This window comes from Rhipicephalus microplus, chromosome X (assembly GCF_043290135.1).
Source record: "Rhipicephalus microplus isolate Deutch F79 chromosome X, USDA_Rmic, whole genome shotgun sequence".
Classification (NCBI taxonomy): domain Eukaryota; kingdom Metazoa; phylum Arthropoda; class Arachnida; order Ixodida; family Ixodidae; genus Rhipicephalus; species Rhipicephalus microplus.
Genome location: NC_134710.1, coordinates 117,904,013 through 117,930,400, shown reverse-complemented (window position 1 = coordinate 117,930,400; position 26,388 = coordinate 117,904,013). Strand labels below are relative to the sequence as shown.

At 45.5% G+C, this 26,388-nt stretch overlaps 1 protein-coding gene across 1 annotated transcript in view; it reads right to left on the bottom strand.

The window, feature by feature from the left end:
- Positions 1 to 26,388, bottom strand: part of LOC119176357 (protein BANP) — a 56,758-nt gene that overhangs the window by 19,066 nt on the left and 11,304 nt on the right. The window contains exons 2-6 of the mRNA XM_037427598.2: positions 13,314 to 13,428; positions 9,915 to 10,096; positions 9,824 to 9,831; positions 9,669 to 9,758; positions 3,880 to 4,119 (exon numbers count right to left, since the gene is read on the bottom strand). Coding sequence (XP_037283495.1) covers positions 3,880 to 4,119; positions 9,669 to 9,758; positions 9,824 to 9,831; positions 9,915 to 10,096; positions 13,314 to 13,428 — 635 coding nt within the window. The remainder of the gene's footprint in view (positions 1 to 3,879; positions 4,120 to 9,668; positions 9,759 to 9,823; positions 9,832 to 9,914; positions 10,097 to 13,313; positions 13,429 to 26,388) is intronic.

Below are 26,388 nucleotides of genomic sequence, written 5' to 3'. Positions count from 1 at the left end.
ATTACCGCAAGCTGAATCAGGTGACAAACAAAGACGTCTACCCACTTCCGCGTATCGACGATTCACTCAATGGACTACAGCATGCGTGTTATTTCTCGTCGATGGATCTAAAGAGTGGGTATTGGCAGATAGATCTCGATGAAAGAGACCGGGAGAAAACAGCTTTCGTGACACCTGATGGCCTTTTTGAATTTAAGGTACTTCCATTTGGCTTGTGCTCAGCACTGGCAACGTTTCAGCTGCTAATGGATACCCTACTATCAGGCCTCAAGTGGCAGACATGCTTAGTGTATTTAGATGACATCGTATTTTCTGCCACATTCGACAAACATGTCAGGTGACTGCACTCAGTATTTCAAGCTATTTGTTCTGCCGGACTAACACTTGAGCCAGAAAAATGCCACTTCGGCTTCGAAGAGCTTCTGTTCCAGGGGCATCTTGTCAGCAGTGAAGGTGTGTGGCCTAACCCCGAAGAATTAGCTGCCGTTACAAATTTTCCAGTGCCAACTGACAAAAAGGCAGTCAGACGGTTTTTAGGACTGTGTGCGTACTACCGAGGCTTCATCGAGAACTTCTCACGCATTACCTCGCCGTTGACTTGCCTTACCAGAGAAGACGTCGCATTCGTATAGAATGTAGAACAGCAAAAATCATTCGACAAGCTGCGGCAACCTCTTCAGAAGCCACCAGTCCTCGCGCACTTTGATGATGAAGCCCCGACAACAATGCACACCGACGCTAGCAATGTCGGCTTAGAAGCTGTACTCATGCAGTGGCAGGATGGCGCCGAACGAGTAATTGCTTACGCGAGCAGAACTCTTTCACGTGCGGAAGAAAATTACTACCCCACGGAAAAAGAGTGCCTTGCGGTAGTGTGGGCCGTTATGAATCTCTGCCCATATTTGTATGGTCATCCTTTTAATGTTGTCAGCGACCATCATTCCCTCTACTGGCTGACAAATTTAAAAGACCCTTTAGGACAGTTGGCGCACTGGAGCCTGAAGCTTTAAAAATTTGACATGACGGTGGTCTACAGATCGGGAAGCGACATTCAGACACCGATTGCCTTTCTCGTGCACCATACGAACCTGCAACGACAGAAGATGACGATACAGCCTTGGTCAGAGTTGTAAACACGGCTACTGTCGCACACCTGCAACGAGACGACCTGGAACTAGAACCCATATTTCGTTTTTTGGAGGGTCGCACTTCAGCTGTACCTAGACTATTTGTGGGAGGGCTTTTGTCATTTTGCTTGCGGAACGACGTCCTCCATAAGATGAACTTCACGTCACTCGGAAACGACTACTTACTCGTTGTGCCAACATCTCTAAGGAGTGAAGTATTACAGGCATGCCACGATGAACCAATATTTGGCCAGTTGGGTTACACGCGTACACTATGCAGAGTGAGGCAGAAACACTACTGGCCAAGACTGACGGCGACCGTTCAACACTATGTTCGGACATGCCTCGATCGCCAGCGCAGAAAAGTCCCACCCGTCAAGCCAGTAGGCCTCCTCGATCATATTGACATGCCTGTTGCTCCATTCGCTCAAGTCAGAATGGATCTTTTGGGCCCATTTCCCACATCATCAGCAGGTCGCAGATGGATTATACTAGCCACCGACTACCTCACTCGTTACGCCAAAACCAAGGCTCTGGAGAAGGGCACGGCAAGTGAAGCAGCCCGATTTTTTTTGGAGAATGTGGTGCTGAGGCATGGCGCTCTGTCAGTGGTAATAATTGACAGGGGAACTGCATTCGCATCCGAACTATTACAGACAGTTTTAATACTTAGTGGCACATCCCACCAGCGAACAACGGCGTATCATCCACAAGCGAATGGTCTTACGGAGCGTCTCAACAAGACACTTGCGGATATGCTCTGCATGTACGTCAATGTGGAGCATAAAAACTGGGACGAGATCTTGCCGTATGTCACGTTCACCTATAACACGGCTCATCAAGAAACAACAAGAACAATGCCATTTCCCCTTCTTCATAGTCGTGAAGTCCCCACTATGCTGGATGCTATGCTGCCGCACGAGTGTGAAGACGACAAAACGGATGCTGATTATATCACCCAGCTTGCTGAAGGAGCCCGACAACTTGCACGCCTACGTATAAGTCGCCAGCAGGACTACGATTGAAGACGGTACAACCTTCGTCACCGACTAGTCTCATACGAGCCAGGAAAGAAAGTTTGGATTTTGACTCCTATTCGGTGCTGTGGCCTCTCAGAAAAACTGTCAAGACGGTACTTCGGGCCCTATAAAGTTCTACGACGTCTCAGTGACATTAATTGTGAGGTTGTTCCTGATACTGTGCACTCCTCAAGGCGTCGAAGGTGTGCTCTAGAATTTGTGCACGTTGTTCGGATGAAGCCTTATTTTTCGAATCAACTCATGCGTTTCCAACAAGTACAACCATTTCGATCATAAAGCATCGGGACAATGCTTCCTTGAATGGGAGGCTAATTTCACGGCTAAAGGTCGGGCAAGAAGACAGAGGACGACGAAGTGATGAGCGTGGACAGCACCCACGGTTGCTCCGAGGAAGACGACGCCGAAACGGCTGCTCTTTTGTTCTGTTAATACAGACCTTGTTTTTCCTGGTCGCACCGTCGTCCTGTATCGTATTATTTTCACGTCGCGACAATATAAATAAACTTCAGTGCATATTTCAGAATGCTAACCAATTCACGAGTAGTTGCTCATGGTAAAAAGTGTCACCCTACAAACTGATAAAGTTTATCAGTTCATCAGATTAATATAAGCACTGTTCACATTCCAACAATGGAACACCAGCAGGCTTTTCTCATAAAAATAGGAAAATTCTGTGCCAAATGTCACAAGCATTGAAGCGCTGCCTCGTTTCAGACTTTTTGTGTACATAATTAGCAACATTGTATAAAGCATTTATCATTCATACCATTTATTTACGGGTTGTTTATCTGCAAAATGTATATTCTGAATTTTCGTTGTTTTGAATGTTTTTCTGAAAATGAAGTGTTTTTATCAGTTGGCAGTAAAAGTTACCCTTTAAAATTTTAAATATTCCATAATATTTTTTTGCAGTACAACTTGTATTTTTTGGAAAGAGCATTTCATTATGTATATGCTGCAATGTGCGCTGGAGTGCTTTTTGAACTGGTAAAAAGATTTCTTATCGAATCCTACAAAAAATTACCATTTTCTTACAGCAACAAGAGTTAAATGGCCACTTTAAACTACTGTTGTAATATTTGCCTTAACAAAGATGCACATAAACTGAACATAAATTTACTAGGAGATACACAGTATTGCCAAGCTTAACTTGGTCACACGACAGCAACCTGCGAACATCTGTAAGCAGCCCTTCCTTCAATGTTTTTCTGATAATAACTAACACTAAACTATATCATGGTACAGTTGTTTGTATTCAGTTCTACTACACCTTTCTTTTTATCCAACAGCAAGTTTAGTAGCCAAGACTTTGCAAATACTATCTGCCAATTTTCTAATTAAAATGCATGTTTGCAAGTCTTATGTGCACCTTTTTGTCATGTATGTGGTTCTTCCCAGACTCTGATCAGCGTTTTATCATCAGTTGCAAACATGCAAACTTGGTGCCCAGTGCTCGTTATTTTCAATGGCAACATCTTAACACTTTGTTGGAATGTCTCAACTGGGTTCACCAATCTCAAATGAAGCAAACTGTCGTTGAGATATCACCGATAGTTGCATCCGCCATATTATACTGCCAATTGTATTAAGTTATCACGTCATTCTGGTCAGCAGCAGTTGAATTACCTACATAACAGAAACATTCACAATCAAAACAGAGAAACATGCCAACAGGAAGAAAGTGGAGCCATCATTTAAAAGTGCCAACTCACATCGAATTCCATATATCATCAATGGGTCCAACTGCTGCTTTTTGTGTTTGCCCGAGCCTGAAATATTGGAGCGAGCCTGTGTCTCTCTGTCGAAGATGTGGTCAAGCAAGGTCAGAGCCATTTTCTCCGGTGTAGTGCAGGTATTGTTGATGTGGAACAATGTGGTTGGATTGATGGGGCATCGCACTCTCATCTCCGGATTCTTCTCATCCCCAAGCCAAGAACCCTGCGGGTAATCCGCTGTGGCCACGCCAAAACACCAGTATCAAGAATTAGGAGGTATAAAGCTTGCACAGCCAAGTGTGACACCACAATGTCGCATCAATGACCAGATATACAGCCGCATATTAAAGAGGTAAAGAGGTAAACAAACTAACAGGACATTTTATGGCCATGACACAAGGTCTATTATTAATGTTGAATGCTACCCTTATACAAGTTCTCCTTTCGTGCATCATGAATCATTTGCACCACCATAAAGCAACATTGGTAGTATAAGTGCCCAATTATTATTACGAAGAGAGGATTGTTACAGAATATGAAATATAAAGACGAAGGCCTCAAAGTATTAAACTATAACAGGAGGCAAAAAAGAGCAAGTAACATTGCAAAAAATGATTGATTGATTGATAGGTGCTGGTTTGACATCCCAAAACCACCTTATGATTATGAGAGATGCCGTAGCGGAGGGCTCCTGAAATTTCGACCACATTACGAAAAAGTGAACTATAAATCAAGGACATAAGAGAGACAAAGATGACAAGTGCGGTTATTGACAACAAAAAGTTTATTAAAACACAAAACACAAAGAAAAGCATCACTGACCATGTGTCAAGAAACCAAATCTGTCCACAATAAAAAGGCCATTTTAGGTGATTCTCCACATAATAAATTGTAACGCTAATTGGCTTTTTATAACATTACCAATGGCTACATGGCACACTCACCAGCTGCCTTATGTATAGAGAACATTTGCGTGATTTCTCGCACTATCATGTCAACAGAACCCCACTGCAAACACTGGTAGTATTGCAATAGTAAACCTGCTTATAACGAACCTCCATATAATGAATTCCTCGATATAACAAAGTTTTTCTATTCTCCATCGTTGTTTCATAGAAGCACATGTATTTGCGACCTCTATGTACCAAAAGTGACAGCGAGAGACAACCTTCATATAACGAATTTTCCTCACGGACAATCTAGAAATTTTGCCCCGGATTCTGACATTTTGGTATGAGCATGCATCTTTTGCAAGTGCCCCACCGCCAATGAAGTGCGAAGCTGCGGCGGTGCGCACGGCGCCTTAAGTGAGAAAGAGCGCTATTATAGACCTTTATTCAAGCACACTAGCACTGCTAACGGGCACGCAAGCCCTTACGGGAAAAGTTGGTACGCAGCAGCAGCTGCCGCTACGAGCGCACGGGCCTCATGCTTCAACTTTCTATTTTCACCGTGACAGCGCTTCTCAGATCAAGTGAACATGGCAAGGTGCGATATATTGCTGCGTGATTCACTCACAAACTCCAGTGTTTGGGTGCGATGACTTGTCTACGATTCGCACTTGTCCCCTGTTCCACCAGCTGAGTGGCTCAGAAGTGTCAGTTAATTATTATTATCCTTTAGCGTCAGTCCGCCTTCGGCATAAATAAAAACTGTACAACTTGGAGGTTTAAGCGCTCCATAAATTCCCGAATGCATTAGGAATCAAATGTCCTTTGACGCTGTTAATGAGTAAACTGTACGGTTCTGGTATATTTAAACAGTGCTTTTGAAATAGGCACAATTTCATAAAATAATAATACATTGACTAGACCACTGCACGCCGCTCGCAGCATATGTATCTACCAACCTCCCTCGACACTGTAACTGTAGGTTGGAATAAAGCCTATAAAAAGAAAGAAGTAGGACCAGGAAAGAAATTTGCATACCGGAAACGCTCACTCACGACTGAAAGGTTAGTCCCGCAACAAGCTCTAACACAGACTCGTATTATTCACTTCAGCCCGGTCACATCATGACATGTGTTTGTAAGTGCATCACCGAATGTAAGGACGAATATAGCTTCTTTATATTGCACGTGTGAGCAACCATATATAAAAAATGGTGGTACATCGCGCATGTCACAAAGAGGTACAAAAAAACTAACCGAGGCGTGTGTTTACAGTTGATTAACAAAGTTAAGTTTCTTGGTTGTAGCGACAGCGAAGGTTAATTGACTTAAACAAGGTGCAGTGTTCTTTATGATATGTCTCCGAGATTTCTTGCGTGGTCTTTTTTAGGGTGACTATGCAAGATTACCAGGCCTTCAAAGATTAAAGTGCCTTTTTATTACTGAAAACGTGATGTGTGATAACATGCCGTCATTCAATGAATTTTGATGCTCTCCAAGGCACATGTTGATACATCAACCAATTTGACCGATGTATATATGTGAACACAAGAGGAATTCGGTTAGCAACTCTTGCACAACCATTAAAAGAACAATTGGCATGCCTCTCAGTACTTTTCTCACTCTACTGCAAACCCCTGTGGCCTTTTATGCTCTACAGAAGAAATGCTACCAAGCATATGATGTGAAAAACACAACCCTCACCTTGTATCGCTTCCAAACTTCTTTTCAGACCCTTCAGAACGTATGCATGGAATAACTGCAATATTCCTGGTTTCTTTGCGGGTGGTGGTCATTCGAATCTTTGTTTGCATTGCGAATGAGCTGTTCACAAACCGATGCAATATGATAAAAGCAGGACACCCCGCCTTCTTGCAGTCAAAACTATTGCTCATGTAATGTGCCCAAGTTTTTTTTTTTCTTCATTGAGCACAAATATGACATCATTATTCCTCATTAAATAATACTCGAAAGCGCCGATGCGATATTTTTTGCGTTGAAAGTGCGCTGATGCTTGCCGAGATAGCAGGCCTGCCAGCGATCGCGAACGCGCCCTTAAAATCAATGTTCACCATTACTACTAAAGCGACCCCCCTTGCCACCGAAGCCCCCCTCCTTCCTCCGCATTTTTTATGCTTGTTCAAGACAGGTGGTTTACTTTCTGTTTGAGCATTCGATGGTTGTTCTAACATGCAGGGCATGTTATCCTATGCACTTCGAGGCAATAAAGATGGGCAGACTCATTTGATCTCTGCTTTAGCAGCATTCTCGCGCTTTTACCCGCTCGTGAAAGTTATAACACGCGGTGGTGCGTTGTCAATTTAGACTTGTTATGAAATGCGGCGACGACGGCGAAAACCCGCTGAGAGTATCGGTAAATTGCTGTCGCAATAATAGCTCAATTTTTTACTGCTCAATAAGTGTTTCAAATTACCTCTGCCTTCAGCCCCCCTTTTAATTTGTGCATTTATTTTCCAAATTTGCATATTGAACCTGCATATAACGAAATCCTTTTTATAAGAAATTTTTGGGGGAATTCATCAATTTCAATATATCCAGGTTTAACTGGAGTATTGAAAGTTGGGCTCACATTGCTCACATGAGATAGAACAAGGCCAAGAAATTTTTAAACCACTACCCACCCACCTCTCACACTCTTTCTTTCAAATACGAAGCATTTCTTAGCGAACTTTGGTGACTTTGAGCATTTCCATGCCTGCCTGTTTGCCTGCCTGCCTGCCCGCCCGCCTGCCTGCCCGCCCGCCTGCCTGCCCGCCCGCCTGCCTGCCCGCCCGCCCGCCCGCCCGCCCGCCCGCCCGCCCGCCCGCCCGCCCGCCTGCCTGCCTGCCTGCCTGCCTGCCTGCCTGCCTGCCTGCCGACCAACCCACACACCCAACCACCCACCCACCCACCCACCCACCCACCTACCTACCTACCTACCTCTAGACGCTTACGTTTGGGTGCTCTCGTGGTCACCCCCTTAACTTGGCGTGAACCAAAATTAGCATGGATGGTAAAATGGTTTGACGAATATGACGCACTGGTCAAGACATGAATAATGTCACAATTTCCTCCCGTACCTCATCAAACACTTCCCCCCAGGCAGTGGCACATACCCACAAGAGGGTATGTGTCTCTGGTACGTGGGTATGTGCCACAGGTGATTAACACTAAGTATGTGCCACAGATGATTGACACTTAGTAGCTACCCAGGAACGACGAGAACACTGAAGGGCAACTTTAATGCGTGGGCGTTAAGAAACACCTGACATAAGTAGCGTCGACCCAACGAAAGCATAGAATAAATGTCAGGGTTCCAGCTGGAATCGAACCAAAGCATTCTATGTGGCAATGAAGCATTCTACCACAGAGCTACGCCAGGTCTCGAAACTACTTTTCAAATAGATGCTAATGTTTGTGAAACGTCAATAGCGGTTGCTGTGCTGCCTACCCAATTTTATAAACATTATATATGAACACCTTTGATACAGCCGTCACAACGGGTTAACGTCAATTGTGGTTAGGTGCCATGCGCTGAAGTTGATTTATGCAGCAGTGTCCAAGGCCAGCATCTTCGCGAGCATCATATCAGCTTCTGGTGTTGCTAGTACGCATGTTCCAGTTGGCATCATTGCACAAGTGCAAACAACTGGTTATATAAATATCTGTAACTCTTCAACGTATGTCTGTGTGTGCAACATTTGTGCATATATTTAGCATCACATCATGACGTGTCGATCAATGAAAAAATTGCAACACAGTCACCTTCCCTCAGCATGCTTCGCATAATGTCAATTTCCAGGTTCGCGGGATTTTTTTCACAGTGTAGTTACGTTTATTGCACAACTTCTTGGCTCACTTGCAAGGCACATCCGATCAGATAAATTAAGAAGGATGCACATCTGTTGGGTCTGGCCGCGGAACCGGATATCTATCAGTGGGACGATGCAACTAGCACGCACTGTACCCAAAAATACAGGTAGTATTGCTAGCTCTTATGCAAGGCTTATGCACACCATCCCAAAATACGGATCAGTGCTCAAAATCACTGTTCTGCTGTTACACTTCTTGCCATGATTACAGCATTACTCGTGTATCTGAACATTCTTTACTATAAATATAAAAGTGTCCGAACACATACAAAATAAAATGCTATCTTTTTTTTTAAGCAAATATTGAACTGCGATTGCGTCAGGAAACTTACTTGCTCTAATCTGTCATCCCATAGCACGACTCCTAGCACTACCCTCCTCATCTCCTCATTGCCATTCCTTTTCTCTCTCCCTCCACCTCAATGTTTTGTCATATAGTTCTACAGCCTTATAGTTTTAATCAACTTAGTGTGCCTAGTCGAAGTTTGAATGCCTTTTTTCAACAGCTAACACTGCATTAATGCAATGAAGCACATCTTTTTATTTTCGCCATCTTCTCACGGCACATTTTTCAATGTATAATTGTTGTACTCAATTCACTGTAGTAATCAATTTAATGAATACTTGCACACTGCACTCATAATGGAAGACACTGTAAAACTATCAACTTAAAGCCAAAATATTTATTGAAATATGGTACACACCACGTAAATTTACTATTATGAAGACATTTTGTTATGAATTGCAATGTCTTGTGTTTACTCAAATTTTTCACAGCCCCTACATTTTGCAACACTTTCAAACAACAAAATGAAGCTCTCCTGAAAGCTCGCCTTACAGCAGCTAACTGCTACAAAAGGCAACTGTAAATTATAAAGCACACCCTGCATTTAACACCTATCTAAAGCACATCTAAAGAAGACAACTTTACCTCTTGCTACTTGCATACTGATACTAGTGACACTCACACAACATGTAAGATGAATCACGCCAGCTATAGATCTGAACAATAATAAAATCATTACCTTCAGTATTGAGAGTTATAAGGGTCACACTTGAACCTGCAGCGAAAGCTGCTACTGGTTCTTCGTCCAAGGAGACAATAGCAGAAGAGCCTACAGCAAATAAATATTGAGCTATATGCCAGTCACGGTAAAATAAAGGTGATAAACAGCATTACCTCCAGAGCTGAAAATAAAAGAAAATGCATTAGTGAAATTATGCACGTGTGCTCTCCACACCTTAAAAGATTAAAAATTTGTTTTATTTACCTGGATAAACGGACGTACCTGCCAACACCTGAGGAAGCTGTCGATACATGCTCTTTCACAGCTGTTGATAGCACTTCAAGTTTGTCTTCCAATGTTTGGCACTGGTCTCTTAGAGCATCCACGCGCACTTCGAGTATTTCAAGTTTCGCAAATATGCTTTCCTTAAAGGACTGAAGCAGAGCCTGAAGATATATTTAAAAATAAATGCCTTAAAGATTGCCAAGAAGCGTCACCGAGCCTTATGACACCGCAACGTAGCATTAAGCTCCATTCAAAATGCAGGGCTACAAGCAAATCTCATGCACCTTACTCAGAGAAATTCATGAGAGAAAATTTGCTAAACAAACTTAACATTAACACAACTATTAATTAAATCTGGCTGCGAGCATCATGAAACATCAAATATATTATCTCTTTAGTATTGAAGAAAAGCAAAGGATTTTGGGTGAACATGATTTTTGTTCTTCAACACAAGCATTATTCACAAGTGAACATCTAATCACCAGGCCAAGAAATAATTGAGCAAAAACATTAACGATCACACTGACATATTAAATAAGAACGATGAAAGCAACAAAAGAGTTACACACAACTAAGTGCATGCAAATGATATCAAACACATCTTTAAGGAAGCTACAAAACCCTTCCTCCTTTCTCACAACATTAGCCCAAAATGTCAAATTATGTCATCAAAACCAACGATCAACTAACCCACCACCGAGAATTTTCACACATGGAGAAAAACACACACAGGGTGCCCCAGCTACCTCCAGCCAGAGTTTAAAATATGCCAACCCAATCTACAACAATGAGATAAATACATGTTGCCAACAGCTGCGCATAGTAAGTCACATTATTTCTCATTTTCTTCTTGACTGCCTAATTAGCAATTTTTATCAGCAATTTTTGAAGCAACTAATTTCGGTAAAAGATTTCAATGAGAAAGCTGTAGATCAGTTTGCAAAAACTCCAGCAGAAGGCTTTCCAACTTTTTATCTATTAAATCTTGCTGTATTTCTGCTTACTACACACGCCCACAGAATACAACAAAATACGTGAAATGCGCCCTTGCACGCCACGATTGCACTACTCCCTAAACGTTTATGTGCAACAACCATAGCATTCGGCCGGGTGTGCTGCCTCAATAGAACAGCAACAATAGTGGTGGCAGTGCGATGACACACATTTTGATAGTTGCTAAAATTATATCACTGCAAAGGAAGCATATAGCTTATACGTGGATGGTTAGGAAGCACTGGAATCGTTACAAACACAGACGTGCAAGCGGGCATATCACATGCTATGTTTTTTTTTTATCTTGCACACAGCTGTAGTAAGCAGGAAAACACTAATGCGTAATGTCAAATCAAATGTTTTGCAAACCAATCTTCAATTTTCTCATTGGAATTTTTCGGTCATTTAGAAAACTGCCTAGTAAGGCAATTGGGAATGGATGAGCATGCATGTGTGTGTGTGTAAGTGCGTGCACGTACAAGCATGCAGATTAATGGGTTAACGCACCGGAGGTGTTGACATCAACAGCAGAACAGATATTTATGTTGTGTGTGAGAAACAGAATAATTTGTCAAAGTTTGAACAGGCTTTGAATGACTATCCGTACGAGTGACCCGCTTGATTTTAACGTAACCTGCAGTTGTGTATTTGTTTATGATGTTTTTTTTTCTTTTTTTATTATGTTATCCTTTCTACAAAGACTTGGAAGAGTGTTAACAAAAATGCGAAATAAATAAAAAAAAGTGCCGAAACTCCCGCAAAACAGTACACTACTTCATTTTCTTTCTTGAAATATAATAATGAGAGCCTCAGAATTATGGTACACAAGTTTTACACATCAGTAGACAGAGTCATAACTTGCACCTGAAGAGGATATTTTATGATATGCTATTCAGTCAGCATTCAATCAGAATTCTTTCTGAACAAAGCCAGCAGGTTCCTATGTTAGATGCGAAACAAACGTAACACGGTGTTATACGACTGCACAAAAAAATTTTGCCATACAAATAGGAGAGAAATTGCAACAATGTACATAACTTATGAGAAAGCACAAAGAAATAAAAACTGTTTCTTAGTCCTCCTTCTTTCGTGGCGTTTCCCTATAAACAAAATGCCAATTTAGTAAAATACAAAAACGCTAGGCTGCACATATTCAACTGCACATTGTGTGTGGGCCACTCCAGTGATGAGTGCATATTCAACTCTCAAACAGTAATAGACATACATGTACGTCATCCACTAACAGCCACAAGACGGTCAAGGATGTACATGTACGTCATTGACTGTATGTCTGAAAGGCATGCCTTTTGCGTTCATTTTTCTTCTTTGGCATTTGCTGCCGCACTGCAGGAATACATAAAATTTTTTTTTCTTTAATCGATGCCTCAGAGCATTTTTTTTTTACGCTTTACTACAGCAGTACACTGGCTAGTTTCGGTTTTATTCTTCTAGTGATTCCAACTTGTTGCGCTTGCAAAACTGACGAGTTACTTGCGATAAGTTATTTACAAGCCAAGACTCCGACGTTGATGAGAGGGCAAAATTTCAAAAGCGTGCACAGTGAGATGATGCTGACTGGATCAAAGGTGGCTTTTCTAGTCCCATGTTTGCACTTGTCACTTTGTGCACTTGTGTTTGTACGCCTGTGAACTTTACAGACGTTTATTCCAATGCATAACTTAACAGTTCTATAGGCTTGTTTTTAAAATTTATATTGTTGTTACTTAGGAATAAACAATGTTTAACAACACAAATTATTTGTCGTTTTACAGTCACCCAAAAAAAAGTTTGACAATTTTTTTTTTCTTAGATAGATTCATCTGAAGAATTTATTACAGCAATAGAAAAATACACAATTTTCGGGATACATTTCACAAAAAAAACTGACCCTCATATGATTAGAAATACTGTTTTTGTACATGGAATTCATGCTATTTCAGATATGTGTACACTACCACCCGTTTGCTAATTATTAATGTCACTTTTTGTACTATTCGAGACAGTCAAGACAATGTTCTGTAGTGTTTTTTGCCAATCTGAAATCCATCTGTTTTTGCAGTTACCTATAGACACTTCTGCCATGCCGCTAGAAGTGCGTCCAAAGCATTCTTAACAAGGTGTTGAGAAAAGGTCTTGGCCTATTCAAAACGTAGCACAAATTTTTCATGTTGGGGTGTATTACTAACTTTTCCAGTGTCCAAAAAAAGCATCCTATATTTTTCTGTCCTTTTCTGTTTTAAAGAAGACCTTTTTGAGATGGTAGCCAACAATTGCAACTATAGGCAGAGAAAATAATGGAGAAGCGAAAAGAAAGAATGAGCAACGATGCTACCTTAAAAGTACGAAGGGACCGTGCCTTCCAAAAGAACAATAATATTAACTTACCTTTGCACTGTAAGGCTGATCCATCTCTCCCAACCTCATTCGTTTTAAGCCGTTGACACCCTCAATGTCTTCGTCATTCAATGAACTGTCGGCACTGTTTGGGTGCTTCATATTCCTTGAAGAGAAAGAAAGTTCATTTTTCAACCAACATTTCCTCTGTCACACCTACAGGCACAAGGCTTCCTCATAGGAAAGGTATGGACTAATACAAAGCAAGTGTCAAAAGTTATCAAAAATTTTAAAAAAGAACAGCAGCTGTTTTGTCAGATTTATTTTACTCTCTTGAATCACATGTAACAATTTAGAGTTAGCACTACTAGCATGAAGCTGCAATATTAAACTTCAACTGCCCTATCAAAACATAAGTCAATCAAAATATCCTACTCTCATAGGAACCAATCTATTAAAAGCCCCAAACCCCACAAATTACCACCTTTCATTAAACCAGAGCCATAAGGTAGTGGCTTAACAATGACCTTTAACATAAAAAGGTAGCCTCATGGGCATATCAGCTGGGGGGGGGGGGGGGCAAGGGGGGCACAAGTCTTTCCACTGAGAAAAGTTGGGGGGCTCAGCCCCCCACTTTCGACAGTGGTCACTCTTGGCTTTACGCTGGAGATACCAACAAGTAAAGCGAAGTTTTCCATCACAACAGTAATAACTCGATGAAGTTCTTATGGGAGAATGAAAATGCAACGAGGCAATGTTACAACATGGTGAAATTTCACCAACATTTCCGCTGTGATAATTTTTCTTGTAGGTTCTACGCGGTGCGGGTCGCCTAGGCAACGTTTTTGCGTCTTGCGCTGTAGTATTGCAGAGCAGGCAAGAGCTGAACAGGGGCCCTATAATATTACATCACTTGTTCATGCTTTTGTTCTGCTGTGACTTGTTGATGCAGTTACGGATGGGAACAAGCAAACTTTTTATGGATCGGTCAAATCATTTGCAGCTTCGGGAAAATAATTTTCTTCGAAAAGGGTATATCATCATCACTGCTCTGTCAAAGCTGTTGCGAGCTGATGATTGTGACAAATCGTTTTTGATGTTTAAGTTTTTCCGCAATGAAACGCCAAAAATTGTTTCTGCTTTAGTCTTTGTAGAACCTGATCAGCCTTGCTTATGATAACTTGGAAGTTGGAGCTAAAGTTGCAATAAAACGCAAAAGTAAAATACGCCTTTACAGAGGTAATTGAATATTTCCTGTGCATTGATGAATTAGGGTTCACCAAATGTATGTTTTGATGTTTGGAAGCTATAGCCCCGTTTAATGTTTATATATTGCTACGATGAAAGATGTTTATTTGAAGACAGGCTGACGGAAAGAGGCTAAATGGCTGCCGCCCTGCACCGATCCACTCGCAAGACAAGCGCTCTTCGTCCTCCCTGTCGTGTTAGCGTGGCACACCTCCCCCCATAGACGAAGCCCGCCGGGTGAGTAATGGCTACGTGAACGTGGAGTCGCGGGGGTGACAGCATTTTAGGCACGCGACGTGAACAAGTTGCGTCTGGCGAGAACGGTAGCCGTGATTGAAGAGACGAGCTGTTGAGTACATCAGGTCACTGAAGCGGTCAACGATGACGAAGGGGCCAGTATAACGAGCCAGAAACTTTTGATACCAGCCACGTTTGCGAAATGGCGCCCAGAGTCAAAGTATGTCGCCTTTGTCGTAAGACACGTCTTTGTGTCGTGAATAGTAGGTGATCTGGAAACGGTCCCGGGATGCCAATGTACAAAGTCGAACTACACGCCGTGCTTCCTCTGCGCGGCAGAGAGTCGAGTAATAGAAAGGTCTGCATGAGTATAGAATGGCGGAATGGTGTCAAGGAAGAATCGGGACGGTCAAACTTAAAAGAAGTAGAAGGAACTGTAGCTAGTGGCTTCATGCCTCGCTGAGTTGTAGACGTACGTAATAAAGGGGAGGATGTCAACCCAATTCTTGTGCCTTGAATTGACGTACATAAAAATCATATTGGTGAGCATTTTGTTCGTACGCTCCACGAGACTATTTGTCTGTGGATGATCAGGGGTCGCGCGGCGAAATTGACAATCAAAGAGACGCAAAAGCTCTTTGACAACATCGGCAACGAACTGGCGTCCAGGATCACTCACAATAATGCGAGGTGGTCCATGGAGAAGTACGACTGTCGACAGGAGGAAGCTCGAAACATCAACTGCCGTGGCTGTTGGCATTGCGGGGGTCTCTGCATAACGCGTTAGGTGATCAACACAAACGATGACCCAATGATTGTTGTTTGATGAGCACGGGAAAGAGTCGACGAGATCTACTCCCACCATTTCGAAAGGTGTTGAGGGTGGTGTCAAAGGGTGAAAAAGTCTGATTGGGGCAGTGTTCTGACGCTTGAAATGTTGGCATTTGTCACAAGTGGCCACATACTTTTGTATATTCTTTCTCATTCTGGGCCAGTAGAATCTACCTTGAATGTGGTGATACGTTTTGGCGAAACTCATGTGTCCGGCGGTCCCGTAATTGTGCATAGCATGGAGCACGTCTCGTTGCAACTTTGTGGGGACCACTAATGATAAGCATGCGCCATCAGCCTCATAATTCTTTTTATAGAGCAGGTCATCTTGCATAACAAAGCCATTGTTGTTTGTCGGCTGAGCAGCTGAGTCAAAAAGGACGTCTAGGGTGCGGTCGTCGCGCTGTTTTTTCCTGAAGGTGGCGAGGTCAGGAAAACGTGTATTGTCAATGGAGGCTAGGAATTCATCAAAATTGTCGGCGTCACAAGTAGTTGTGGGTAGCGGGAGCCACGAAAGACCGTCGGCATCGGCATGCTGGCGGTCATTCTTATAACGGACCGCAAAGTCAAACTTCTGCAAGCGTAGCGCCCACCAAACAAGGCGACCGGATGGGTCACAAAGACCAACTCACCAACAAAGTGATGGTCGGTAACAAGCGTTGTAGGGGTGCTGACACCCCCTGTAGGGTTGTTTGCGCCACATGGTGCAAGTGTCTCGCCCAAAAGCCGCACTTCAGGCTACAACCACCGGCAATAGATGTATTCGCGTTGAGGACCACTATCATCATCATGGCTGTTACAGTGGTAGCACCAGCGGTGACCCCTTGCAGAAGCAAGCCTTGGTGGCGGGTGAGAGTTGAGCGAGTCTCTTCCGACGCGTGGCGGTTGCCGCGAACGGTTGTTTCTAGCGTGGGTCCTCGGCGCGCGGTACCGCGGCCCGCGTGCCGGGGACTCGTGGTAAGTCAAGCGATGGCGACGCCGCCTTGGGTGTGTTATTATGTTTGTCATGTTATTGTGTTTGTCATGAAGTGCATGGTCAGATTGCCACATTGAATATGCAGCTACAAGAGAACAACAAAGAACACGCGCAGCGAGAGAAAAAGACGAGGTTCTCTTCCGATCAGTTTGCCAGTGTTCTGGTACAATTAAAGTGAGTTTCCTGTATTCAACTGCTGCTGTTTCTGCCCTGTGACACTGATAGAGGTGCTGGGTACATGTTCAGGATGCCTGACAACAGCCCCGCATCTAGTCCAGAAAGACTTCCGTGCATCGACACCCCCGTTCACCGCAGCAGCCGCTGCCTGTTAGGCCTCAGCCCGGAGTTCAGTCCATTGCCGGAAAGCGTGACCGTGCCAGAAAGCATGACGGCGCCTGGAAGCACTGGCCCCAACATGTCCAGCCCAAGCACGACACAGGTGAGTGTTTTGAACCCTCGACTTTCGGTTGACATCCACGGAAACGCATTTGAGGACACACATGACTGGCTCGAGGAATTCGAGCACACAGCGAATCTTAACAGGTGGAATACCACACAGAAATTGGGCTACGTTTATTTTCCGCTTCAAGACGGAGCCCGAACATGGTTCACGAATCGCGTGTGGTCGTCTTGGGACGAGTTCCGCCAGAAGTTCCTCGACATGTTCGCGAGCACTGAAAGACAAGAAATCGCACAGCATCTCCTCGAGTCACGGATTCAGAAATCAAATGAATCCGTTACGATGTTTGTTGAGGACATGGCGCGGCTATTTCGTCGAGCAGATCCTAATATGCCCGAAGCCAAAAAGGTTAGCCACCTCATGGTTAAGGAGCAGCTCTTCGTTGGTCTCGTACGAAACCCACCTACAAGTGTTGATGAATTCTCCAAAGAGGCAACATCTTCGAACGCGCACTGCATCTGCGCTATCGCCAGTATGACCACCCAACCCACAGTGCACCGATCAGTCTGGCAGCCACAACCACAGCAACAACACCCATTGAAGGTTCTTCGCACCAACTAATACAAGAAATCGTACAAGAAGAGGTCAAGAAGCTCGTTGCCAAACCGAATGACTGCGCGATCGCCTCAGTAACAGAAGTTGTACGCCAGGAGATCAGGCAAGCGCTCTCGCTTCCTGAGCCGAACACGAGCACTCCCAGGGCAAGCTATGCAGACATAGTCTGCTGACAGCCAGCGAACGTGCTGACACCACATCAGTATCACCAGCAACATTCGCCAGCAGCGCCTTGGTACTACAGAGAAACTGCAACGCCCAGGCGGCCACCACTTCGCAAAACTGAAATCTGGCGTACCTCTGACCATAGGCTCCTGTGCTTTCATTGTGGGGAAGCAGGCCACATCGTTCGGTATTGCCCGTATCACGTCGAGGGTACAAAGGATTTCCTTCCACTATTCCTCGGCGCCATTTCAACGAAACACCTGACGTCGACACGAGTGTCATGACCCTGCGGGATGTTCGTCCTGGGTTTCGATCGCGCTCACCCTCTCCTGGGTGTTATTATCCATCCTCTAGACGGAGCACCACTGACATGCCAAGAGGAAGATCTCTTAGTCCACGCCAGGGAAACTAAAAGCAGCGACCTCAGGCGGGAAGGTTGCGAATCGTCGAAGTGCTGAAAATCCCCCAATACTGCCGAGGGAAGGGAGACACATTTTCAATGAATCCACGAAAGATGGGGTTGTTACTGCCGAAGTTGCAATTACAATTGACGGACATGACGTCATGGCATTGGTCGACACTGGCGCGGACTCCTAAATAATGAGCGAGAGTCTGGCAGACAAGCTCAGGAAGGTTAGAATGGAATGGACAGGACCACAGATTAAAGAGCTAAAGGGCAGCTACTCACACCTACCAGAAAGTGCACTGCAAGAATGAAGATACGGGATGCATCCTTCATCGCAACTTTCATTATTCTTTCTGAGTGTTGCAAACAGCCAATCTTTGGGATGGATTTCTTGCGTGAATTCAATTCATCATCAATATACCGGATGGTGTACTGACCTTTTTAACGGATCAAAGCGCAGCGCTACACCGAAAATCCCTGCGAGTCATTGACGATGTGACCGTACCTCCGTATCGTGCTGCCTTGTTTCGGTCACGTGCAGTGAGCAGAATATTGGAGAAGGAATCGCTGAACAAGTATTGACGCTTCTACTCTCTCACGGTGTTGCAATTGCCAGAAGTATCGTCAATGTTGTGTGCGGTGAAGCGGAGGTTCTGTTGACGAATTTTACCAACGAGCGACGGTGCATTACACAAGGCACTACAGTTGCCTACTTCAACAAGATAACCGAAATCTGCGAGTGCTATGTAGTACAACAGGACGAGCCGCAAACCACGTCAGCCCCACGACCTATTGACGTAAGCACGGATTTGTCACCAGCACAGAGACAGCGTCTAGTAGATCTTCTTCATCAGTTCAAAGACTGTTTTTCATAGACCTCGAGGGTCAGTCAAACGCCACTGACGAAGCACCGGATAATAACAGAGGAGACGGCAAGGCCATTACGACAGAACCCATACCGCGTAGCACCGAATAAGCATTAGGTAATCCAGGAACAAGTGAAGAAAATGCTCGATGATGACGTCATCCAGCCGTCAAGAAGCCCTTGGGCATCGCCGGTAGTGCTGGTTAAAAAGAAAGACGGAAGCTTGCGATTTTGTGTCGACTACCGCAAGCTGGACCGTGTGACAAAAAAAGACGTATACCCATTACCGCGCATCGATGATACACTCGACAGGCTGAGGTATGCACGCTACTTCTCGTCAATGGACCTCAAAAGTGGGTATTGGCAAATTGAGGTCGACGAGCGAGATAGAGAAAAAACAGCTTTTGTAACGCCTGACGGGCTTTATGAATTTAAAGTCTTGCCATTCAGATTGTGCTCAGCCCCAGCAACATTTCAGAGACTGATGGATACCGTTCTTTCAGGCCCTAAGTGGCAGACATGTCTGGTCTATCTGAACGACGTCATTGTTTTTTCAAAAAGATTTGAGGAACACCTAAGCAGGCTGCTATCAGTATTCAGGGCAATAAGGTCTGCCGGCCTGACACTGAAACCCGAGAAGTATCATTTCGGTTTCAAGGACCTCCAATTTTTAGGCCATATGGTGAGCCATGAAGGTGTTCGACCTGATCCCGATAAGATTGCGACCGTCAGAAAACTTGGGATGCCAACAGATAAGAAAGCAGTCAGGCATTTCCTTGGCCTATGCACATACTACCGAAGGTTTATTGCCAATTTCTCCCACATAGCCCCGCTGGTAACACGACTCACAAGAGAAGACATTTCGTTCACATGGGGCGAAGATCACCAGGCGGCATTTGACGATCTCCGACAATGCCTGCAGACACCGCCTGTGCTTGCTCACTTTGATGAAAATGCTCCTACAATGGTCCACACAGATGCCAGCGTGGGTTTAGGCGCTGTAGTCGTCCAGTGGCAAGACTCAGATGAGCGTGTTATCACATATGCTAGTAGGACGCTTTCCCACGTCGAGTCCAACTACTCCACAACGAAAAAAGAGTGTCTTGCTGTCATATGGGCGGTTATAAAGTTTCGTCCGTATCTCTATGGTCGTTCCTTCCAAGTAGTCAGCGACCATCGTTCCCTCTGCTGGCTGACCAACTTGAAAGACCCGTCTGGTCGGCTCGCACGGTGAAGCTTACGCCTTCAAGAGTTTGATATGACGGTCGTGTATAAGTTCGGAAGGCAGCACATTGAAGCCGATTGCTTATCAAGGTCACCAATAAAGCGCGACGATGATGCGTTTGTAGGAGTCGTTGACACCACTACGATTTCGTGCAAGCAGAAAAGAGACAGCGAGTTGCTTCCCCTTATTGAATTTTTTAATGGCCGGACAACAACCGTCCCTAGAAGATTTGCAAGGAGCCTGCCGTCATTCTGCTTACGTAGTGGTGTTCTCTATAAGAACTTTTCTCCCAGAGAAAGCACCCACCTACTTGTCGTTCCGACGTCAATCCGTGAGGAGATACTTTGTGCTCGCCACGATGAGCCAACGTCTGGTCATCTCGGATACACAAGCACATTGGCCAGAATCCAACAGAAATACTACTGGTCAAGACTTCCAGCTATTGTGAAACATTATGTGCGCACGTGCCTCGATTGCCAACGACGAAAATCGCCACCGTCAAAACCAGCTGGCCTATTACAACCAATTCAAGTGCCCACGGTACCTTTTGCCCAAATTAGGATGGATCTCCTCGGACCATATCCGACTTCCCATGCTGGCAACAAGTGGGTAATAGTCGCCACTGATTATCTTACGTGCTACGCGGAAACAAAGGCTTCGTCAAGTAGCACCGCAGTTGAAACCGCACGATTCTTCGCAGAAAATATTGTACTGAGGCACGGTGCTCCGACAATCACAACAACAGATTGAGGTGCCGCTTTCACGGCCGCGCTCCTGAAGACAGTGCTGGAGCAAACAGGAACAGCCCATCGGAAAACCACTTCCTATCCTCCAAAACCAACGGCTTAACAGAACGCCTCAACAAGACTATTGCCGACATGTTGAGTATGTACGTTGAAGTGGATCACAAGAACTGGGACGACATTCTACCGTACATCACGTTCGCCTATAATACAGCGCAGCGAGAAACTACACGAAGAACGCCATTCAGTCTCCTTCACGGCTGTGAAGTGACGACGATGCTTGATGCCATGTTACTGCACGACTGCAATGACATCCATTTGGACGCTGCATCTTTTACCTAACGAGCAGAAGAAGCAAGGCAACTTGCACGCGTCTGGATCACCCAGCAACAAAATTATGACCCCCAACGTCATAATCTGCGACACCGACATGTCGTCTATCGGCCCGGCGACAAAGTCTGGGTATGGAGTCCTATCCGCCGCCGGAGACTGTCTGAAAAATTGCTGAAGAGGTATTTTGGCCCCTACAGAGTTTTACAACGCCTGAGCGACGTAAATTACGTGGACGTTCCCGACAGCCTCTCAACAACTCGCCAGCAAAAACCAGAAATCGTGCACGTTGTGCGAATGAAGCCCTACTTTTCGGACTGATTTACACCATACATCTACTACACCATCTTTTGTAGAAGAGCATCGGGACGCTGCTCTCTGGAGGGGGGCAAATGCCACATTGATACGCAGCACCAAGAGAATAACGAAGAACACGCGCAGCGAGAGAAAAAGACGAGGTTCTCTTCCGATCAGTTTGCCAGTGTTCTGGTACAATTAAAGTGAGTTTCCTGTATTCAACTGCTGCTGTTTCTGCATTGTGACAATATTGTGTACGAATGTCCTAGTGCGTTGATCACGATTCATGGTATTATAATTCGGCGGACGATATCGTCGTTCTGAAATTAGGTAAATAAATGCATGTTGTTTGGTTTGTACCGACCGCGTCTACTGTGTTCGTTCACTCCAAGAGCGTGGCGTGGCGCTCGCTCACCGAGTTCAGCACCCCACACTGGCTGCCCAACGTGGCGCTCTTGGAATATCAGATGACAGTTTTTGAGGTTCGCGGTACAATCTTTTGTTTGAGCCGGGGAAGAGTAGGCCTAGGGGGGACTTCTCATAACTAGCGTCGGCGGTGCACTTTCTTGAGAAGCGAGGAGATGGTTTTTAACGAGTTTGAATTAGTCGGCAGGTTCAGTTTTTTTTTTTTGCTCGCAAGTGTTATTCTTTTTTGTTGGTGTTAGTTTTCAAAACCGTAGTTGAATTCGGACGAGAGCCATGCGGTCTGTATCCTGGGGTGAGCAAGGCCTAAAGCACATGCTTTGTAGGCCAGGCCCGAAGTGAGTGAGTACGGAAGCCTCGTCGGTGGTCCAATTTTCTGTAAATAGCTGCTTCTATCTTTTTGGGCTCAGGGAGGAGCCGGGTGTCGTGACACCGCCCGGGGCGGTGGACGCCAATCGCTCGGTAAGCTGCTGTGTGCGGCGAGCGATAGAGCCACCTCACAGAGTGGATGTCTCCTCGCGGCTGCCTTTTCTGCGCCTAGGCTGGGTGCTGGGTGGATGCCGGTGGTTGTCGAGCGACTCATTAGGCCTAAGGCTCTGTGCAGCCGCCTGTCGCACGTGGCACAACCAGAAAGGTCGTGGCGTTGAGGTGCTGCTCGTTGCTTCCTTCACTTTTTTTAATCTCGCGATACACGAGTCAGCATAAAGGTATTTTTGTTTTATTTTCATGAGCGTCTCGGTCGCCACTGATGTATTAGCTAGCAGTACTGACCATCTTACCCCGTTGCCGAAAAGCCCGAAGCTTCCTTCCCTAGGCCCTGCTCCATTGTTGCTCTTGAGTGTTTCGGAATGTACGCAGCGGGAGTGATACAATCCACGGCTGGCTGTCTTGTGCACATCGTCAGTGCCACTGACCAGGAAAGCGGTCGGGAGGTTGGGCGAATGAGATGCCTGGGACCTGCGCAACTGCCTGCAGTCCAGAGCCCTCGTGAGTGCTGGTCACACCTAGAAGACGTGTCGGCACGAGTGACGGTTCGTCACGCTGACGGCAACGTTGCTGTTGCGGGACCGGTACAGAGGTGAAATCAAGCCGGACAGTGCAGCAGTGTCGACCAGCGGCGGTGTCATGGTGCACGGACATTAAGAAAGATGTGATTTCATTTTTTTGTTAAACTTTGTGTAGCTAATTTATTTGTTTTTAGGAATATGGTTTGAATTAAGATTGAAAGGATGTGGGGGTACTGACACTCCCTGTAAAGTTGTTTGCCCTACGTGGGGTATCTGTTTCGCTCAAAAGCCGCATTTAATGCTACAACCACCAGGCGATAGATGTCGCGTTCTCGTTGAGGACCACTATCATCATCATGGTTGTTACAGTGGTAGCGCCGGCGGTGACCCCTGGCAGAAGCAAGCCTTGGTGGCAGGCGAGAGTTGAGCGAGTCTCTTCGGCGCGTGGCAGTTGCCGCAAACGGTTGTCTCTAGCGTGGGTCCTCGGCGCACGGTACCGGGGCCCGCGTGCCGGGGACTCTCGTGATAAGTAAAACGTTGGCGACGATGCCTTGGGTGATTTATTGTGTGTGGCATGTTATTGTGTTTGTCATGAAGTGCATGGTCATATTGTCTACGAATGTCCTAGCGCGTTGATCACGATTCATGGTATTATAATTCAGCAGACGATATCGTCGTTCTGAAATTAGGTAAATAAATGCATGTTGTTGTTTGGTTTGTACCGACTGCGCCTACTGTGTTTGTTCACTCCAAGAGCGTGAAGTGATTGCTGTAGAGATATGGGCGGCACTTCTGCATAGCAAAAACTACAGCGAGACACTCTTGCTCCGTTACGGTGTGATTCTGTTCAGCCTTGCTCAACGAACGGCTGGCGTACGCAATGGCATGCTCGGCATCACTAAAACGCTGGATGAGGACGGCACCGAGGCCGATTCCACTTGCATCGGTGTGCACTTCCGTTGTGGCAAAAGGACCAGAATGGTGGAGTATGGGTCCAGAAGATAACATGAACTTTAGCTGCCAAAACGAAGATTCACAATCTGTTGTCCAAGTGAAAGGCGTGTCCTTGCATAGCAACGAGGTCAGAGGGTATGCAGTGTCAGCAAAATTGGGTACAAAACGTCAGAAGTACGAGCAAAGACCTAAGAAGCGTCTCAACTCGCATTGCGACTGTGCTTGCTTAAATTTGCTCACTACGGCAACCTTCTGTGGGTCTGGCCGTACGCCTTGCTTGCCCAATAGATACCCGAGTACTAGCGCCTCTAATTGGCCAAACTGGCATTTCTTTGAGTTCAGGATAAGGGCAGCCTGTTCGAGGCACATCAAAATGTCAAGTCGCTGATTGTGTTCTGCAAAAGTGCGACCACAAATTACAATGACATCAAGATAGCCATGAACAAATCTCCCATTTCAGGCCGTGCAGAACCGTGTCCATGAATCTTTCGAACGTTGCGGACGTGTTGCGCAAACCTAACGACATAACATTGAATTCAAACAAGCCGTTTGGTGTCACAAAAGCTGTTTTCTATTTGTCAGTGGAATGCATTAATATCTGCCAGTACCCCATCCGGATGTCCACAGATGAAAAGTGGGACGTCGAGTGAAGACAATGACATCGATACGGGGAAGTGGATACACATCTTTTTTCATCATGGAATTGAAGCGCCGGTAGTCGACGCAAAACCTCCAGGAACTATCTTTCTTTTTCACAAGGATGACCGGCGCAGCCCAACGACTAGAAGAATCTTAAATGACCCCCTTCGTCAGCATGTGATCCACTTGGTCAGCGATAACCTTATGCTCCGACGCGGACATGAGGATGCGCTAACCCGGTGTCGATTTTGTGACAAGCACGTGTGTTGGGAATGCGCCCTTCCTAAGCTTTCTGGCTGAAATCAAACAGTGAAGCATGCTTCCTTAGGACAGTGACCAGCACTTGACGCTTCTCGGAGGTCAGTGACTTGTTGACCATATTTAGGAAAAGGGAGGAGTCTTGAGGAACATTAGGGGTAATATCAGTTGCTTGGGCTCCGTGCGATGTGTCATTATTTAAAGCTGCAACATCAATGCTAGTATCCACTTCAAACGATGCAAGCCTCATACCCCTTGGTAGCCAAACAGACTCGCCAGATACACTGGACACCTACAGCGTGATTGCTCTGCGGGCGAAAGAGATGGCGCATCGAGGTACGAACGTACTTTTCTTCTTTATGATTGAAGACACAGGCTCGGCAATAGCAGCAAGTGCATCAATGTCAACACTATCAGCAGCTACTCTAACTCTGGATGCAGAATGTGCCGGTAGGACATCTTCAAGGACGGCGAGGGTGTGCGAAAAAGTAGAAGGTAAGTCGGCAAGAAAGGGCAGGAAAAGCTCGCCGGTCCCACAGTCAAGCGTGGCACCACACTGCTGTAGGAAGTCGAGGCCAAGAATTACATCATGTGCAGATTGAGCAAGGTTTGCAAATTCAGCTTGATATAACTTATCAGAGAAATAAACGTTCACAGTGCACACACCAAGAGGTCGGAGCAAACGTCCACTTACGGCTCAAAATGTATGAGCGTTGTCCCAGCGAAACATTACTTTACGACCGAGTTTGGTTTTGAAATCCAGACTGATGACAGATACACTCGCTCCCGTGTCTACTAAGGCTGACGTAGCAAAATTGTCCACTAAAACACTAATCTTGTTGTTATGTATGGTGACAGGCGGAGGCATTAGGAAATGTTGCTGAAGATGACTGGCGACCTCACCTCCATCGGTCACACCACCTAGTTTCCCGGCCGTGGGACTTGAGACGTCGCCAAGGTTATGGAGACCTGTACTGCCGTGCAGGCGGCGGTGTCAAGCTCCGCACGGAAGCTGGCAAGTCGCTACGGTGATTCGGCCGATAGGGTGTCCTGCTATCAGAGTTGGAAGGCCAGTTGGCTCCGTCGCCATGGTAACTGTTGCACCGATACAAAGTGCGTGGTCGGTCCCTTGAAGGTGCTGACATGCGTCAGCACTGAGAACAATATCGAGCGACGTGGCCACAGTCACCACATTGGAAGCAGATGGGGTGCTCACGAGGCAAGCTGTAATTGCCAGCTGGAAGATAAATGGCGCGCCTGTCCCACAGTTGAGAGACTCCAGATGGACCGCGTACGAAGCTGTCGTGGACCTCATAGCTGAGATGGGCATTTATTGCAGGGCTTTGTATCGTTGGACGAGGTGCGAAGTTGTATGCATCAACAGAAGCAGTGTTGCTGGACGTCACACCCAGATCGCACGGAGGGAGAGGTTTCCGAACCCAAAGAGACGAAACAGACGCCGCTTTACGTCGGTCAAGCTCTTCGCACACCACTTGGTGGATAATTG